The sequence below is a fragment of the Ursus americanus genome, chromosome 18 (assembly GCF_024610735.1).
Source record: "Ursus americanus isolate L20-20 chromosome 18, mUrsAme1.1.p, whole genome shotgun sequence".
Taxonomy (NCBI): Eukaryota; Metazoa; Chordata; class Mammalia; order Carnivora; family Ursidae; genus Ursus; species Ursus americanus.
Genome location: NC_142144.1, coordinates 32,508,632 through 32,522,147, shown reverse-complemented (window position 1 = coordinate 32,522,147; position 13,516 = coordinate 32,508,632). Strand labels below are relative to the sequence as shown.

General features: G+C 39.8%; 1 protein-coding gene across 5 annotated transcripts in view; it reads left to right on the top strand.

Annotated features, from left to right (window-relative positions):
* The window catches only part of TDRD7 (tudor domain containing 7), a 74,686-nt gene that overhangs the window by 53,106 nt on the left and 8,064 nt on the right, over positions 1-13,516 (top strand). For all 5 annotated transcript variants that reach the window (XM_045780309.2, XM_087869539.1, XM_087869538.1 and 2 more), the window contains 4 exons: positions 995-1,081; positions 8,106-8,240; positions 10,577-10,687; positions 12,501-13,003. In XM_045780309.2, the coding sequence (XP_045636265.2) occupies positions 995-1,081; positions 8,106-8,240; positions 10,577-10,687; positions 12,501-13,003 (836 nt within the window). The remainder of the gene's footprint in view (positions 1-994; positions 1,082-8,105; positions 8,241-10,576; positions 10,688-12,500; positions 13,004-13,516) is intronic.

Genomic DNA, 13,516 nt, shown 5'->3' with positions numbered 1-13,516 from the left:
ATTTGGGTATTTGTTTGCTTTACTAGAGTGTAGGCTTCTTGAAGGCAGAGGCTTACTGGGTACTAAGTACCTAATTCATTTAAGTACTACGGTATTTAATGTAGTATCATACATAGAATAGGTATTCCAAAATATTTGCTGTACCGGGTTAAACTTGTATTCAGACTAGAGCCTAGAACAGCAGTATTAGGTCTGTAGCTTTACCTCTTTCTGCATTCCAGATGTCTTAGCAGTGTCTCAGGGCCATTGCTGAAGTTTGGTTTGCTAAACTGTCTTGGAGAAATCTGAGACATCCAGAGAAGCTGACTCCAGTGACTCATTTGCATGCATGTGCTTATTACCTATGGTGGTGAAAAGCTCTCTTGGTAGTCTCTCGTGCACTGGTAACCTGAGTGGAGACATTGCCTTTGGGGAGAGTAGAAACATTCACCCTGAGCAAGAGAGACCATGGCAGGTGCCCAGCTTCAAACTAGAGCAAAGAGGAGGGTGTAGAGGTCCATGGCTGTGACTTGTTGACATTTCACTGGCACTGGTATCCGTGTTTGTGCAGATAACATTCCTTTTGTTTCAGAATGAAAATCTCACTTTGAATCTAAATGTTAAAAGTTGAAAAGAAGAGGCCTTCTGGACGGCTAGCCCGACCTCGCTTTCATCCAGGCTCTTCTCTTCTCCTTTTTGGCAGATTCATCCTCCCTCTTCATGTTTAACTGATGGCATCAGTGCCTGGATGAATCACACTGACCTGCACACTAACGTTTGTAGACACTTTAACAGGGCCGGTTTATGAGCCATGTGTGAGGAGGGAGACTAGATGATGCCATCAGCAAACGTCTGAGAAACAGGACAGAAGTTCCATCGCCCTCATACACGCACCACTGCGCAGTCCTCACGGGGAGCCACCAGTCAGCCTGAGCCACAGCGATGTTTTTCTGACGCTGTAGCAATCTGCTCCTTGCTAAGGGTAATAAAAGTGTCGTGCGTTTCTGTTTTGTAGCACATGACCTCCGAGTACTTCGTTTCATTACCCTTCTGTGGGAAAGTCTGCCTCTTCCATTGCAAAGGAAAATGGTTACGAGTAGAGGTAAAATCAGTCACTTGACTTCTTTTTTAAGCTTATTATGAAATATCTTATACACACAAACAAGTTTTGTAAAAAATGAAATAAGCACCCACATACTCATCACCATGTGAGAAAGAAAACATGCCCAGTATAGTTGAGGCTCCGTGTCCGCATCCCCTTCTTCTGCTCCCACCCTGGGGGAGCTGCCAGCCAACTGTGGTGCTCCTCATTCCTATTCATTTCTTTATACTTTCACTATATTTGTATTTACACATACACATTTTTGCTACCTATACATTTTAATGTAGAGATAGTGGAAATACAGAAATGAAAATGTGTATAGAATATTTATAGTAACAATAATAAAATATAACAACAGATAAACGTTTGTAAAATGCATGTAAATAGTAGAACGTATTGCTTCTTCTGAAACGTGCTTCTTCATTCATTATGTGTGAGATTCACATTGGTGTGTGCAGCTCTCATTCACTTGTTTTCACTGCTGTTTGATATAATAGTTTATGAAGATGCCAACATGATCACTCCATTCTCCTGACAATGGATATTTAGATTGTTTCTAAAGTTTTGTTATGGACAGCACTGCCAGGCACCTTCCCGTGCCGGTCTCCCAGGGTACCCAGGGAGGAACGGAGCTTCTGGGTAGAGAGGACGCATGTCTTCAGTTTCAAGAGATATTGCCTAATTGCTCTCTCGAGTCACCCTTCCACGGGGGGTGTGGGTGTAGCCCTTTGAGAGTTCTGGCTTCTTGGGTGGGGGAGGGTCTAAGATCCTCCTTCCCTGCCCAGGATGGCTTTGGCTTCAGTGTTCACCTACTCCTCTATTTCTAGTCCCTCATAATTGTCTTATTGTCCAGCAAGCACAGTTATGAATTTGAAAAGAGGTCTGTTATATTTTATCATATATTTCTGTATGTTTTTCAAAGGCGGGTTTTAGATTTTTGTGATTGCTGTTTCTTTTCTTTCTTTCCTTCTATTTTTGATATCTAGTTTATCCAGTTGGTAAAATTGCAAACTTGGGTTTGATTTTTTTTCCTTTTTTTGTCTTTGTTACAGAGGTTCTTAATCTAGATGTAAGGACCTCTACTTTAAGGGGGCAGAGGTCCTGAACCTTATAGAATTATATGCAAATTAGGTGTGTGTATTAAGTATTTTGGGGGGGACAGTATCCCTAATTTTCATAAGATTCTCAAACCAACCCTAAGATGTGAGAACCATTGCTTTATTGATTTTTTGATACTGTATAGTAACATTTTGATAACTTAATTATACTGATTTTCCCTTTATTTAAGTAAAACTTTGTCATAGCTACTTTAATGAAAGCAGCAGTTTTGGAATAATTTTTGTCATTCATGTGAATGTTAGAAGACTGAGATCTCAGGTTATATGACCAGGAGTTGCATATTTAACTATAAACTTCAAAAACATAACTCATTAAAAAGAACACAACATTATTTGAGTTTTAAAGCTCTGTGTGTGCTGTTTAGTGTATTACATAGAAATGCACACCTATTCAATGGTTTTGTTTTTCATTTTGAAGTAATTTCAGGCTTTTACACAGCTGCAAAAATAGTCCAAAGAGTTCCTATATGTCCTTTACCTGCTGTGTCCAGTTGTTAACATATTGCATAACCATTATCAGAACCAGGAAATCAACACTGATACAATATTATTAACTAATCTGCAGACTCTACTGACCCTTCCCACATTGTCCTGCCAATGTCCTCTTTCTGCTCAGGATCCTGAGTTGTAGTAATTGTCATGTCTTCCTCGTTTCCGCCGACCCGGCAGGTACTCTGGGGTTCTCTGTTGTTTGTGGCCTCTGAAGAGCAGCAGCATTTTTTTTTTTTTATTAATTTCAGAGGTAGAATTTGGTGATTCATCAATTGCATATAATACCAGTGCTCATTACATCAAGTGCCCTCCTTAATGCCAATCACCTAGTTACCCCATTCCCCTCCCTCCCTCCCCTCCAGCCATCCTCAGTTTCCTAGAATTCAGCATCTCTTAAGGTTTGCCTCCCTCTCAGTTTTTATCTTATTTTATTTTTCTTTCCCTTCCCCTATGTTCATTTGTTTTGTTACTTAAATTCCACATATGAGTAAAATCATATGGTATTTGTCTTTCTCTGACTTAATTCACTTAGTGAATACCCTCTAGTTTCATCCACATCATAGCAAATAACAAGATTTTATTCTTTTTTTTAACTAAGTGATTATCACTTTTTCTTTTTTCTTTTTTATTATGTTATGTTAGTTGCCATATAGTACATCATTAGTTTTTGATGTAGTGTTCCATGACTCATTGTTTGCATATAATACCCAGTGCTCCATGCAGTACATGCCCTCCTTAATACCCATCACTGGCCTAGCCCAATCCCCCCCCCCCCGAAGCCCTCAGTTTGTTTCCCAGAGTCCATAGTCTCTCGTGGTTCATTCCCCTTTCTGTTTACCCCCCCTTCATTCTTCCCTTCTTTCACCTACCGATCTCCCTTCTATTCCTTATGTTCCATAAATGAGTGAAACCATATGATAATTGTCTTTCTCTGCTTGACTTATTTCACTTAGCATAACCTCCTCCAGGCCCGTCCATGTTGCTGCAAATGTTGGGTAATCGTTCTTTCCAATGGCAGCCATCAGAAAGATTTTATTCTTTTTGATGGCTTAGTAATATTCTGTTGTATATATACACCGTGTCTTCTTTATCCATTCATCTGTTAACGGACATCTGGGCTCTTTCTGTAGTTTGGCTGTCATGGACATTGGGGTGCAGGTGTCCCTTCGAATCACTATGTCTGCACCCTTTGGGTAAATACCGAGTAGTGCAGTCCCTGGGTCGCAGGGTGGCTCTGTTTTTAGAGTCGCAGCATTTTGTAGAGCGTCAGACAGCTTGAGTTTCTTCCTGTGTAGCGTCAGGTTCCGCCTTTTTGGCGAAGTACCTTTTTGGTGTATGTCAAATACTTGAGATAAATATCTCGTGTTATTTTTGTTTTTCTATCAAATTGTGCATTGTTTGCCTTGGAGGTAGCAAAAGGGTTCATTCTCTTAGTGATGCGTGGAAAGTGAGGGAAGGGAGAATGATTAATGAAAAGCAGATCCTGTGTTTAAATGATGTATTTGGGGGCACGTGGGTGGCTCAGTCGTTGGGCGTCTGCCTTCGGCCCAGGGCGTGATCCCGGGGTCCTGGGATCGAGCCCCACATCGAGCTGCCTGCTCCGCTGGGAGCCTGCTTCTTCCTCTCCCACTCCCTCTGCTTGTGTTCCTTCTCTCGCTGGCTTTCTCTCTTTCTGTCAGGTGAATAAATAAAATCTTTAAAAATAAATAAATAAATAAATAAATAAATAAATAAATAAAGTATTTGTTCTTGATGTTGTAACTTGTCTAAGCTCAGTTTAGTGCCTACACCTTCTGAACTTACTCCGTACATCCAGCCATCACTTCTTCCTGTTTCCTCCAAACCCACCCCGAGGGGTCTGCCTTCACCTTCTGTGCTGCCTTCCGGCAGCTCTCAGCCACTGCTGTTTGACTTCCGCCTGCTCTCCGACAGCCTGTTCTTGCAGCAGCAGCTTAGCTACACAATTCAACCAGTGTCTTCAGGTCTCCGCTGACCAGGCGTCTGGGCTGCACTTACAGTGTTGAGACTTCAAATTCCCTTCTTACTAAATGGTATCAGATCCTCCTAATTTTCCTCAGGGTGTTCTAATGATTGCTTCCCCTCTTTTCACCCAAACCTGCCCCCCACCTGCACTCTGCAGCCTCAGTGTCGGTGCCCCCCAACTCCTGCCCCACCTCATGGTTCTTCTCAGCCTCTGAGTCCTTGTAGGCAATGCCATCTTTTTGGTTCAGTTACCTTCTTGGTCCTCATGACTCCAATGTTTTCCAGCCCTTGATGAGCCTCAGATTTAGGCAAAAGCCAGCTTAATTGTCCATCTTGCAAACTCCTCAAGCTCTGTATGTCTGAAACCAAAATTACCTTTCCCCATCCTTGTCTTCCTCCTATGTCTGTGTTTTGGTGGCACCTGCATTCGTGCAACCATTCAGCCTGCTCCTCAAGAGTCGTCTTCGATTCCTTCGTTGTCCTCACCCCCCAGTGTCACTAATCACCAAACCCTGCATTTTCACAGCTTTGTCGTTTCTTGCCTAGATCGCTGCAGTACCATAGGGTTCCTCTTTCTTTACCCTTGTCTTCCTCCATTCGAGCTCCATACCACTAGCGGGAGTGACCCAACATATAAATAATAGCAAATAATCCAACCTTTATTCTTTCCCAGACACACAAAAAAGTGTTTTAAGTATGACTGATTTCACTTAGTCTTCACAAAGCCCTATGATCCCCTCCTTACTGATGAGGAACGTAATTCAGCTAGAAAGTACGAGCTGAGATTAAAACCAAATCTATCTGATTCCAAAGCCCTCACCCAGTCTTACCACCAACAATACGTGGTCTCTTAGAAAGACGACCATCTCATTCTTCTCCTTAAGATGTGGCATTGGCTTCTTCTCATCTACAGGGCAAAGTCTGGTTCTTGAAGACATAATGTCTGGCTGTCCAGGACCTTGCCTTTACCTTTCTCTCAGCCTCATCTCCTGCCTTGCCCTGCCTCTCACTTTACATTCCAGCGTAACCAAAATGCTTGTAGCCCCCATATGTAACAAATACATATGTATTGCCCATCCTTTTCCCCTGCATTTGAAATGTGCAGATTAGCGCCTAACTAGACTCTTACCAACCTAGTTTACTCCCATGTAAAGTCCAGCTGAAATTGTGATATTTATGAAATTTTAATTTGTGAGAAAGGAAATACAAATGTCCAATAGGTATGATTATTTCTTAAAAGAGCAAAAATTTACACAGTTATCTAGCCAAAGGGTTTGTTAGGTAGGACACAACGTACCTGTATGATAGACCTATATAATATTAAAATGGTATAGAAGATAATGACATGAAGTATTTTTGAGACATTTAGTGAAAAGTAGCCAATTATGAAATAGTATATGTAAGTACGTTCTAATTTTTATCAATCTAATTCTTTATAAATGTATGGATAAAAGACTAGAAGGAAAATTGTAATCTATTGTGGATTATAAGTGATTTTCATATCATTCTTTTAAGTACCTAAATTTTCTATGATAAAGGCATTTTACTAATATAAGAAGAAAAAAGTACATTTTAAAGGAAAGTACCAATTCTAGGCATTCCCTCCTCCTGAAAACTTGACCTAACATCTACTTCCTGGCTGGGTCAGGTACCCATTCTCTATGTTCTCATAGTGCCTTGTGCATAACTTTATTATTGCCCTACTACATTATAATCTGATTATATATTTGTGTCATCGTCTCTTATGAGACTAGGAGCTCTTTGAGATGGGAAAGTATACGGATCTGCCCAGTTATGCCCGGTTATAAGAAGCATTAAATACACACCAGCCATACCAATATATGTGTTCAGTATATATGTTTGAATAAAAAAATACATTTTAAGATATTGTTGAAATACTGTTTATGTTTATCATCATTTTAGGAGATTAAAAAGTTATGGGGCGCCTGGGTGGCACAGCGGTTGGGCGTCTGCCTTCGGCTCAGGGCGTGATCCCGGTGTTATGGGATCGAGCCCCACATCAGGCTCCTCTGCTATGAGCCTGCTTCTTCCTCTCCCACTCCCCTGCTTGTGTTCCCTCTCTCGCTGGCTGTCTCTATCTCTGTCGAATAAATAAATAAAATCTTTAAAAAAAAAGTTATGCTATTATATTAATAAAGCATTTACTGGAGCAATAGGAAAAGACTTTACTTTTGGTATGTCTGACTTCAATGCCAAGAGTGGTCCAGTTCTTCTTGACAGTCACATACCGAAAGCACCACCATTCTTAAGGTGGCAGTGAGAGCAGTTGTAGGCACGAAGTCCCTGCCCACATAACCATCCTGATGGGGCTGTGTTTGGCCAATGCTAACTATATTCAATAATAGCAGATGCCACAAAGTCTTATTAAGGGAAGTTTGGGCATTTAAATATACACCCAGAATCTTACATTGTAATGTTGCCATTTGATCAGAGATAGGTAATTATTGCTTTGACTCAGTATGTCATTTTCTCATTTTTTTAACTATTAATTTGGACTTATTTTACCTCTCTATGTTTTTCTGAGTTTCAATTTCTTAGGACAAATGATAAAAATTGTCAGTGGGCTTTCTGGCAAAGCTATAAAATGCCAAAATATGTTATGATTTAAAAATATATAATATTTACCTATTACAAGGAAACTTCTGTGTCTGAAATCTCTCTATTCTTTATTTCCTCATTGCTAAGACACAATAGTTTTTTTCTCATATTTTAATATTTTGGAGAACAGACCGCATCTTTAATCAGTATATAATGATGTATCAAATTATTTTATAATCAATAATGTCCTAGAATTGAAAACATAGTAAATATTACCATATTTGTACATTTTATTGTTCTTGTTAGTTTAGTGATTACTACTGATTAAATTATTTAACAACTCAATGTTAAAATCAAATATATTCTAAAAGATTACCTATTCGGTAAATAAGTACATTTTAAAATAAGAAAACTTAAAATCAGAGAAAGACAGTTATCTATGATCTCACTCATATGTGGAATTTAAGAAGCAAGGCAAACGGGAAAAGAGGAAAAAATAAAACAAGATGAAACCAGAGAGGGAGACAAACCATAAGAGACTCTTAATCATAGGAAACAAACTGAGGGTTGGTGGAGAGAAGGGTGGTGGGAGGATGGGGTAGCTGGGTGATGGACATTAAGGAGGACAGGTGATACAATGAGCACTGGCTGTTGCATAAGACTGATGAATCACTGACCTCTACCTCTGAAACCAATAATACATTATATGTTAATTCATTGAATTTAAATTTAAAAATAAGAAAACTTAATTAACATTGATAGTCTTTGTTGCTTCTTATATGCATATTAGAGTTCTACAAAATGTAATTGCACAGAAGCATTTTGGCCTTTTGGAAATGCTTATAACTTAGCCAACATTTGTCTCATCGCAGATCACGAACGTTCACAGCAGCCGGGCTCTTGATGTTCAGTTCCTGGACTCTGGCACCGTGACATCCGTGAAAGTGTCTGAACTCAGGGAAATTCCCCCTCGGTTTCTACAAGAAATAATTGTGATACCACCTCAGGTACTATATGTTACAAGCCTGGGAGATTGGAAGAGATTTGGCTGTATTGGTAATCGTGTTGTGCGATGCCCCCTCAGTTTTGATCTTGATGACGAGCGAAGTCCAAGTTTGTAACAAAATTGGAAATGGTCCAGATGTCGTTGTTCACTGGTTTTCAGATGTAAAACTTGGCCGCCTCAGACAAGAAGACCAGTCAAACTTACAGAATATTGTTTGATGAATGTTTTTATCAAGTATGGCGCATCATTAGGCCAAGTTGTCCAGTTAGAGATTCCATTTTAATAACTAGATGCCAGTGCTGACTTCTACACAGCTTCAAGATCTTATAAGTAAATACTTACTTCCAGAGTTCTTAGTTTAATTAAGTAGCCATTCTCTTAAGAAATCTATTTATATTCAACCATTTTCTTATATGACATTTTTCCCATTGATTTGAGTAAAGATTAATTTCTGCCTAATCTTCCTCTACTAATAAAAATTCAGATAGTAAGGATTTTTGCATGATTTTGAATTAAAATTGTTAAAAACTATTTCTTACCTTTAGGGGAAGTAGAGGATTTTGTACAGAAATTAGTAATTGTTTGCATAAAATTATTCAACAATCTATCATTTCAAAAGGCCACTTGGCTTATATTTGCCAGAAGATACCTTATACCATCAAAATTCAGTGAATAAACAGTGCTTGACCATAATTATCATGGCTTTTGTATCTTCTCTCACTCCTGTCACCACTCCCTTTGCTAAAAGGACCATTAAGAAAGGCTGTTGAGCTTGGTTCAAGCCAATTTTCAAAATCACACTTACTTTTGTTGCTCAGCCATAATACTGAACATTGTTGAATATGCCACTTTCACTTGATAACACCCTGGCCTCTGTTCCCCTTGTTAGAACATCCACCCAGGGCCAACTTTACCTGGAAAAGGTTCCCCGGATGGAGGGGAAAGACATCCATCCCTCTGCCTCTGTCAGAAGGCCGCACAATCGTACTTTCTTTGTGCTACAGTGTTAAAAGGCACTCCAAATTTTGTGTTCTATTAATCCTGTCTAAATTTGTTATTTCATAGATAGGAAGTTGGGGGAACCTTAAGAGCCAGCTGGGCCAAGCCTCTGGCTGACAACATCTCCCCAAGAGGTCTAAGTCAGAGTAGCAAACTGATGGCCTGTCGGCCAAAGCTGACCCATAAATACTGGGTTTGGGCTTTTGGCTGTTACAGTGTTTGAAACTGTGAATTGGTAACCAAGATTTAAAACTCAGAAAATTTCACACTAAAATCCTGACTTCCAGCTTCTCCTGACAAACTAGAAAATCGGACTATATTGAGCACTCTTCCTTATGGGACCGTGCTCTGTGGGAGCTTGGGCAGTGTCATTCTGCTTTGCAGGGCCCTGCTCTCCAGCGTGCTGGCTCCGTCTGGTCCATCTGGCTCCCTCATTGCCGCCTGGCCCCGGCAGGCATGAAGAGCTTGCTCTGTCTGCTCTAAGTGACCTTCTCCCCACCAAGAAAGATACCTCATCCAGGGGGCACAGTGAGAGACCTGAGCCCCAGAAGGAGAATGGGACTGGGGAAGGAAAGATGGAGTCCAGGAATCCTGGAAGTGGGTTTCTTCCCATTCACAAAATTGCCTCACACAATTCAAGGCTTCCATGAGACAGAAGGGAGTCCCTAAGGTCACCTTTTACTCCCTGCTGTAGCCATTCTACAGCAGTTTGTGCAGTGATGGTGGGAGGTAAAAGGCATTGGGGGAAATGAGGCATTAGGTATCTGTGAATTTCAGTTTTTCTTCCCCTCCTTAACTCTCACTACAACCTCCTTCCAAAGGGGACCACAAATGTCTGGCACCAACAGGTACTCAGGGACCACTGAATGAAGCATGTCAGCCTCTGAAAAGATTTTTGCAATCGGAGTCATTTCATCCAAATGACACTTCATTTTTTTTCAGTTGCACTTAGAGGGAAGACCTAAATATAAGTCCCAAACCTGTCTTCACAGCTTTGTGATCCGATGTAAGTTAGTCTCTCTGATTCCATTTCACCATCTGTAAAATGGGGTCACAACATTGGCCCGTCATGCGGAAGTGTGGTAGGAGAAGTATGTGAAGTGCCTGGTGTAAGCCCTGGGTAGTAACAGGAGTAAAGACAGCAGAGGTAAAGGAAGCAGAGCCAGGAACACAGCAGACGCTCCAGCCCAAGAGCTCGATGGTCGTTAGTAGCTGTTGCTGTTGCTGGCTTTGTATCTTAGAGGAAACATCTGACTTAGAGGAAGATAACATTGACGGTACATATCAGTACCTATTTTAAGATGGTGTGTTTCCTTTTCCATCATGTTTTCTTTCCAGGCTATAAAGTGCTGTTTAGCAGATCTTCCACAGTCTATTGGCATGTGGACACCAGATGCTGTGCTTTGGCTGAGAGATTCTGTTTTGAATTGCTCGGACTGTAGCATTAAGGTTAGTTCTCTTGATACATTTGGAAAGGGAGCTGTAAGCCAGAGGGCTCATTTGTTTTTCTGTGAAAGAATTTTATCTTACCTCAAACTGGTGCTTTCAGATCTGACACACTTTCGTAGTTAAGAGATTGGTTACACGTGTGGTAAGGTATTTCATGGTTTGATTTTTATTTAAGAATTTATCCTATATCTCCAATATTATTTTTAAACTCTTTATATAATTTTTCCACTATTAATAAGGGAACAGAGATAGTTCTCTGCTCCTATTTTGCTCCATGATAAAGAATTAAGTTCCCAACAGAGGGACCATCTATCTCTTGATAAATGTTTCTAAAGATCACTTAAATAGTCTTCTATTTCTTTTTTTTCTAAAGTAGAATGGCTTATAAGCAAATCATTTGCTTATAATCCTGTTTTCTGCCTCTTAAAGTTTACTTACACTGATTTATTTCATGAGCTCCTATTTCTTTTTCTGTACTTTTCACCTTTGTATCAAAAACATTGCTCTTATTTCAAAGAATAGAAATGTAAGATATTCTCTGTTTTAACTAATGAAAGCAATGTTATTTTATATAAGCATTTAACAATGAAATGTCCTTGAGAAATATCTTCATGAAAATCTCTAAATTATTCTAGCTTACATAGATTTTCTTATGTTTATACAATTATACAATTAATGACCATTTTATGTTCTTCAATTGCTATGATTTCAGATCTTAAAGCCAGAGTATTGGGTACTCGATAAAAATGTTTTCTAATGGTTGATTTTTGAAATGGCACTTCTGTATCATAAATATAAAATTAAATTAGCAGTTGTTCATTCATAGCACTTTGAAGTGCTAATTAATTTAAATAGATTCATCTTGCTAGGAGGAATATTTTTAAGTAAATTAGTGCAGATGGATTGCCTTGTCACCCTGTCTCAGACCTCTATTCCTGCCTTTCATTCCCGGCCCTATTTGGTAAGAGGTCGATGTGGCTGAAAGCATTTCATTTTTGTCATTCCCAGGGTAAACGAGAGGAGCTGGTAAGAATTACCAGGCACCCAGCCCTTTGGGACACACAGCTGTACAATCCCAGTTGTCAGTCTATGGGGTTTCCATACAACACTCTCCCCTCTGGCAGAAAGAAGTAGCCAGGTAGACAAAGGTCTCCTGGACAAGAGGGCAAAGCTGTAATTTTGGCCTATTCAGTGCAGCTTTTTTCTGCTTTTTCTCCTTAGGTTCCCTCCAATGTAACTGGGGAGGGGGGCAAAGGGTGAGGGAAGATATATTAAGCCCAAGTAAGGCATCGGACCGGAGGTCCCCAAGAGTATGGTGAACGTCAAAGCTTTAGCCTTTGCTTCCCAGGGTGAAGGTGCAGCAGCGTGGGTGGAACGCATGGAACATCTTGCCATTCTTGTCATTAGTTTTCATTGTTGAAGCTGGGAGATGAGCACATGAGGGTTCATCATTACTGTTCTTTTTACTTTGAGTGTTTTTAAATGTCATTAATTTAAAAAAAAAAAGCTTTTAATCATGATATGTAGACTCCATCCCAGTGATAATGATACAAGGTATCCTCAGTCTTTAGAGGCCAATAAAGTTTTCATTTCCATAAGCCAGCTGCTGGCATCTAGACTCTTTGGACTTAAGAGCCTAGTCACTACTACAACCGTGATAGATAACTTACCTTACCTTAAATAAAATGAATTTTACCAAGTTGGGGTTTCTTGCAAAATACCATGTTTTAATATTTAAGGTTAATATTATAACTGCCTCTTGGAATTCAGTGTGAACTTGGATTTGTAGAAATGTCTTGTGTGTTTTCCAAAGGTTACAAAAGTGGACGAAACCAGAGGGATCGCACATATTTATTTATTTACCCCCAAGAACTTCCCCGATCCTCACCGCAGTATCAATCGCCAGATTACCAACGCAGACTTGTGGAAGCATCAGAAGGATGTGTTTTTGAGTGCCATATCCAGTGGAGCTAGCTCTCCCAACAGCAAAAGTGGTGGCACCCCCATTCCAGGCAACACTGGAGAGAATTTCAGAAAGAGCCTCACGGATGCCATCAAGAAGTCCGTGGTGGACCACAGTAGCTGCTTCTCCATGCAGGAACTGCCACCTCCTGTCCACCTGTCGAAGCCAGGGGAGCACATGGATGTGTACGTGCCTGTGGCCTGTCACCCAGGCTACTTTGTCATCCAGCCCTGGCAGGAGATACACAAGCTGGAAGTTCTGATGGAAGAGATGATTCTGTACTACAGTGTGTCTGAGGAGCGCCACGTGGCCGTGGAAAAAGACCAAGTGTATGCTGCGAAAGTGGAAAATAAGTAGGTCCTTGGACAAAGCATTTTATTCTACTAAGAAAAATGTGTAGAGTGATACCAAGAGTCCTTAATCCCTGCAGGGGGACTTTGAACTGTACAAATGGAAATTTTGAATGTGAAACGAGACTAATGAATTATGCCCTTTTTAAATATTTGAAATGATGTCATTTATCTAAAAATCTAGTGACCGTATATTAAATTCCTGTTAAAACCTAATTATATCTAAAATGAGGGTTTAAATGTTTTTTCTACCTTTCTATTAGACAAAATATTGTTTATTCAGAAAATAACTTTTTAAATTGAATGACTTTTAAATTTTAAGAACTAAATGCTTATTGTAGAAAATTTAGAAAATACAAAAAAGCATAAGAAAATCAGCCAAACAGACATAACCTTTGTTAAACCACTTATGTATTTCTTCTAGTTCTTTTCTATACATATTCATACAATTGGTATAGTATTATTATATATAATTCTACACCTACTTTTTTCATTTCACATAATCCAGGGAACATT